Below are 4,861 nucleotides of genomic sequence, written 5' to 3' on the forward strand. Positions count from 1 at the left end.
ACGGGTGTATCATTTTTTTTTTTTTTTTTGGTAAACTGGAATTTCAATAAAAAAGCTAAAGATTACAAAGTCTGGGGTAAGTGATGCCCCGAGTGTCAGCTTCAAGCTTATACAAAATACAAGAGGGGGGGGGGGGGGGGGGGGTGGGGATGTAAAAAAGGGGCGCTAGAACTATGAATTCCTCCCTTTGCCAAAATGTCCGCACAATGATTTCCTTCGCAGTGGATGTGGTCAATTCGAGCTTCCTCAAAATGCTGAAGGAGGGACCTGCAATCATTAATAATGTTCAAATAAGGATGAGAGGAGTCAGGAAGCACACTATGGGGGTTAAGCACATTAGTAACAGTTTGAGCATCCGTTTCTATCATGAGCTTTTTTATGTTTAGGTTTTTGGCTAGGAGAAGACCATCTCGCAAGCCCCAAAGTTCAGCAGCCATTGAGTGGGTAAAACCAATGTTTCTGCTGAAGCTGCCGATCCACATGCCATTGTGGTCACGAATCAGACCACCTGTCGACGCCAAACCTGGATTTCCCCTAGCCGACCCATCTGTGTTCAGCTTAAAGAAACCAAGCGGGGGGGGGGGGGGGGGGTTTCCAACCAATATGTAAGACATTATTTTTCATGTTGGATCTTTTGGGTGGAAGGGTGTGAGTGATTTCCTGGGAGAGGGCTTTAATTTTTTTCAGGACCGTAGAGACACTAAAAGGTTGGGCTTCCATGACAAATTTGTTACGGGCCGACCATATGGACCACATGGCAAGGAGAAAAGTTGTGGGCCAAGGGGCGATCTGCATGGAAGGGTTGACTGACGACAAGGTGGACATGTGCTTTAGCCACTCAGTGAGGTTAAGAGTGAAAAAATCTGGAGGGAGTGAATTTGTTGCAAGACCGTGCCATATGGGACGAATACTTGGGCAGTCCCTAAGAATGTGGATAGTAGTTTCAAGGCTTGAGAGGCAGAGAGGAAAAGAATCCTCGTTTAGAACGTGTCTCTTGAGGAGCTGACTCCTTGTGAGGAGGCGGTCATGATAAGCAATCCGAAGGAAGGTTTTAACTCATGGGAGGGTGTGAGCTTTCCATAGCCAATTCCAAGTAGCAGCGTTATGGGTTAAAGGGTGGTTTGCAACAAGAAGATAGACCGTGCGAGGATTGAAATCACCATTTGGGGAGAGGTTCCACGTGGGAAGGTCACTTGAGGTGGAGAGGAGAGGTCTGGGAGTGGCTCGGATAATGTTATAGGCTTGGACAGGAAGGGCAAAGGAAAGAGCGTTTAAGTTCCAATCTCCGTTGGCGTCCCAGCAATCTTTAACCCTCATGGTAGTGTCCCGAATATGGAGTGAGTCTTGGATGAAATTTCGGAGAGGACCATGACCGGTCCAGTTGTCATATCAAAAATGGGTTATTTCGCCATTTCTGATGATCCAGCGGGTTCCATTATCGCAAATGTATTTGGCTTTAAGGATACTATTCCAAGTTAGAGATTTCCTTTTTTTGACCATCGAGTTACAAGGGTATTTCTTTTTGAAGGTGTCAGCCCAGATAGTGTCGGTTTTTGTGCGGAGCTCCCATAATCTTTTGGCGAGAAGGGCCTTATTACGGTATATGCTGTTGGGAATACCTAGACCTCCTAAGTGCTTTGGTTTTGTGACAACATCCTAACCAATAGCATGCATTCTTTTCCTTGTGGTCGAGTCACCCCAAAGAAAGTTTTGGTTGATTTTGTCTAATTTCGTGCGGGTTTTATGGGGAAGCATGGTGCACTGCATGAGGTGGGTGGGCATGGCAGAGGTGAAAGAGTTGATAAGTGTGAGACGACCCGCCATGGATAAGGATTTAGCATTCCAACCGGAAAGCTTGGCTTGGACTTTGTCGACAATGGAATCAAAAGCACGCTTGTTTCTTCCGTCGGTGATGATAGGGACACCAAGGTACCTACCAATCTCATTAGATTGGTTCATGCCTAGCTCATATTCAATGGCGGCGATATTCTCGGCACTCGTGAGAGGCAAAAAGAAGAGTTTCAATTTGCCATGATTAACTTTTTGGCCAGAACGGTTGCAGAAGGTGTCAAGAACTCTTTTGATGGTGATGCTATTTTTCTTGGTTGCCTTTGCAAACAGGATCAAATCATCGGCGAAGAAGAGATGCGTGAATGTGGGGTAGTCTCTAGAGGTCTTCACTCCCGTCCAGTTACCAAGAGCAACCTCCGATTTAATGAGATCAGCAAGGTACTCCATGCAAAGGATGAAGATGTAGGGAGAAAGCGGATCCCCTTGAAGGGAGGAAGGGGTCGAGCTTCTCGCCGTTAATAAGAATAGAGAGGTTTGCTGAGCTAATGCATGACATGATAAGCGTAATCCAATCATTTGGGAAGTTGAACCAGATGAGCACGCGATGGATGAAGCTCCATTCAAGTCTGTCAAAAGCTTTCTCAAGATCAATCTTAAGCGCCATGAGACCACGCTTGCTTTTGGAAGTTGTCATGGAATGGACAATTTCCTGCGTTAGAATGACGTTGTCACTGGCTTTTCATCCAGGTATGAAGCTGGATTGAAAAGGGTGGATGAGGTCGGGGAGGAAAGGTTTAAGTCTTTGGACGAGAAGCTTTGTGACAGCTTTATACAGAGTGTTGCATAAACCTATAGGGCGGAACTGATGAACGGCTTCGAGCTTGGACGTTTTTGGGATTAGGAAAAGGAGGGTAGAGTTGAGGTTATCAAGGACCTTTTTGGAGTGAAAAATATTTTTGATGTACAGGGTGATAGAAGAGCCCACTATATTCCAATATTTTTGGAAGAAAATCGGGTGAAAACCGTCGGGGCCAAGAGCTTTGTAAGGCTTGAAGGAGAACATCGCACGCTTGATGTCAAGGTCAGTGACATCACAATTGAGGACAGTATGATCGTCCTGAGTGAGGGTGTGAAAGTTGGTAGAGAAAGAGGTGGGATGCGCGGAGCTGGTCATGTCAGTGGTGTATAACTTATTGAAATGGTTGGAGATCAAAGTTTTTATATCAGAGGACGAGTGCGTCTAGTTTCCAACTGTGTCTTTAAGGCACCAAATTTTGTTATGGTGGCGGCGGCGAATGGTTTGAAGGTGGAAAAAATTGGTGTTTCGGTCTCCAAGAAGGGTCCACTCTATATGCGATTTTAGAGCCCAGTATTCCTACTCAAGGGTAAGGATTTGGTGGTATTCAGCTTGGAGCTCGACCTCAAGGTTTCTAAGGAAGGGGTTGTGATTAAAACAAAGAGATTTTTGGACACCGCTGAGACGAGCAAGGATACGCTTTTTTCTATGGAAAATGTTACCGAAGGAGTTTGAGTTCCAGTCTTTGACACGATGAGTGAAATCATCCATGGCTAAGATGACATCACGGGAATGCGTGCTCCAAGAATTCTGGATGATGGAAGAGAAGGAGGGGTCAGTAAACCACATAGTTTCGAGGCGGAAAGGTTTAGGGCTAAAGGAATGCAATGTGGTGGGGGAGGTGGAAAGCAGAATGGGGTGGTGATCGGAGGATTTTCTAGGAAGGTGGCGAACATGGGCATCATTGAAGAGAAGGTTCCATTGGGGGTTTGAGAGAGCTCTATGCAAGCGTTTCATGACCAAGCCATTGTCTCTTTTATTTGTCCAAGTAAAACGAGGACCGTTATAACCGAGGTCCAAAAGGTTGCAGTTGTTGAGAAAGTCATTAAATCTGGACATACGATTCCTACTAGGGGGTGCTACTGAGACTCTCATGATGGGCAAGGATGTCATTAAAGTCACCAGCGAGGAGCCAAGGGTGGGAGTGGGATGTGGCAAACTCAGAGAGATCCTCCCAGAGTTTTTGCCGAGGGGTTTGATCAAGATTGGCATAGACAGTGGTAAGGATCCAGTTGGAGAGCGGGTTTGAAGCACTATCCTGGGCAAAAGCGTGGATGGCCTGGTCAGTGACAGAGAGGATGTCCAAGGCTGTGTTGTGCTCATTCCAAAGGATCCAGATGCCACCACGAAAGCCAACGGCGTCAGAACGACTAACATTGTCAAAGCCAAGGGAAAAGCTGACTTCCTCAGCTCTGAATCCTGAGATATGGGTTTCCATGATGATAGCAATTTCTGGGCGATGAGAACGGGGGAGGTCCGCGAAGTCTCTGCGGAAGGCAGGGCGTCCCGCGCCCTTACAGTTCCATATTAGAATCTTCATTGGGGTAAGGTTGAAAGGATTGGTCCGGTGCACAGCTCCAGACCTCAATGTCAGAGGAGGTGGAGTCATCAGGGACTGGTCTTGGGGAATCAGAATGATCCTGAAGGACGGTTGCATGGTTTGGAGGAAGTTCAGGGATAGTCTAAAGCAGGCAATCCTGTTTTAAACCGTGCACAGTATGTTCATTTCCTGATCCTCCATGCACGTGAGATAAAGGGTATTGCTCGCTAGTGAGATGATGGTTGGCATGTTTCCTTGGGCTACGGTGGCATTCTGCTCGGAAATGCTCTGCATGTTGCTCCTATGCGGGACAATCCAACGTGGTGGGTTGGCGCGCGGGAAGTTGATCGCTGGCGAGACGAAGGCTAGGTCGTTGGAAATGGGAATAATCACTCGCTAGAGGGTGGTGCCCAGTGGGAGAGTGTGAGCTTGTGATCTCACAGTTCGTTCGACTTCCCCCTCTATGTGGGACCAAAAGGGGGTCGAGCATTGTTGTATACAACGGAGAAGGTGATTTCCTATAGGTCTCAGACGATTACGAGACATGATGGCCCAGTTATTCTGTGTCTCTAGGTTGAAGAGGACAGGTTCCTGTGGAGTCAGAGGGGGTGGGATGGGTGAGATAGGGTCTATGGTTGTGCTTGTTGTCAAGAGGAGAGGGTGCCAAGTTAGAG

The 4,861-nt window shown here is 47.1% G+C and overlaps 1 protein-coding gene across 1 annotated transcript; it reads right to left on the minus strand.

Moving 5' to 3' along the window:
- Window positions 1-3,166: 3,166 nt before the first annotated feature.
- LOC142608883 (uncharacterized) lies at window positions 3,167-3,706 on the minus strand. The gene has a single exon (XM_075780542.1). It carries the CDS (start codon window positions 3,704-3,706, stop codon window positions 3,167-3,169), a length of 540 nt encoding a protein of 179 aa, XP_075636657.1.
- Window positions 3,707-4,861: the final 1,155 nt, after the last annotated feature.

Source organism: Castanea sativa, chromosome 9, assembly GCF_040712315.1.
Source record: "Castanea sativa cultivar Marrone di Chiusa Pesio chromosome 9, ASM4071231v1".
Taxonomy (NCBI): Eukaryota; Viridiplantae; Streptophyta; class Magnoliopsida; order Fagales; family Fagaceae; genus Castanea; species Castanea sativa.

Bases quoted from the DNA above. Each gene is read 5' to 3' on its own strand.
- LOC142608883 (XM_075780542.1), bottom strand. From the start codon at position 3,706: ATGTCCAGATTTAATGACTTTCTCAACAACTGCAACCTTTTGGACCTC.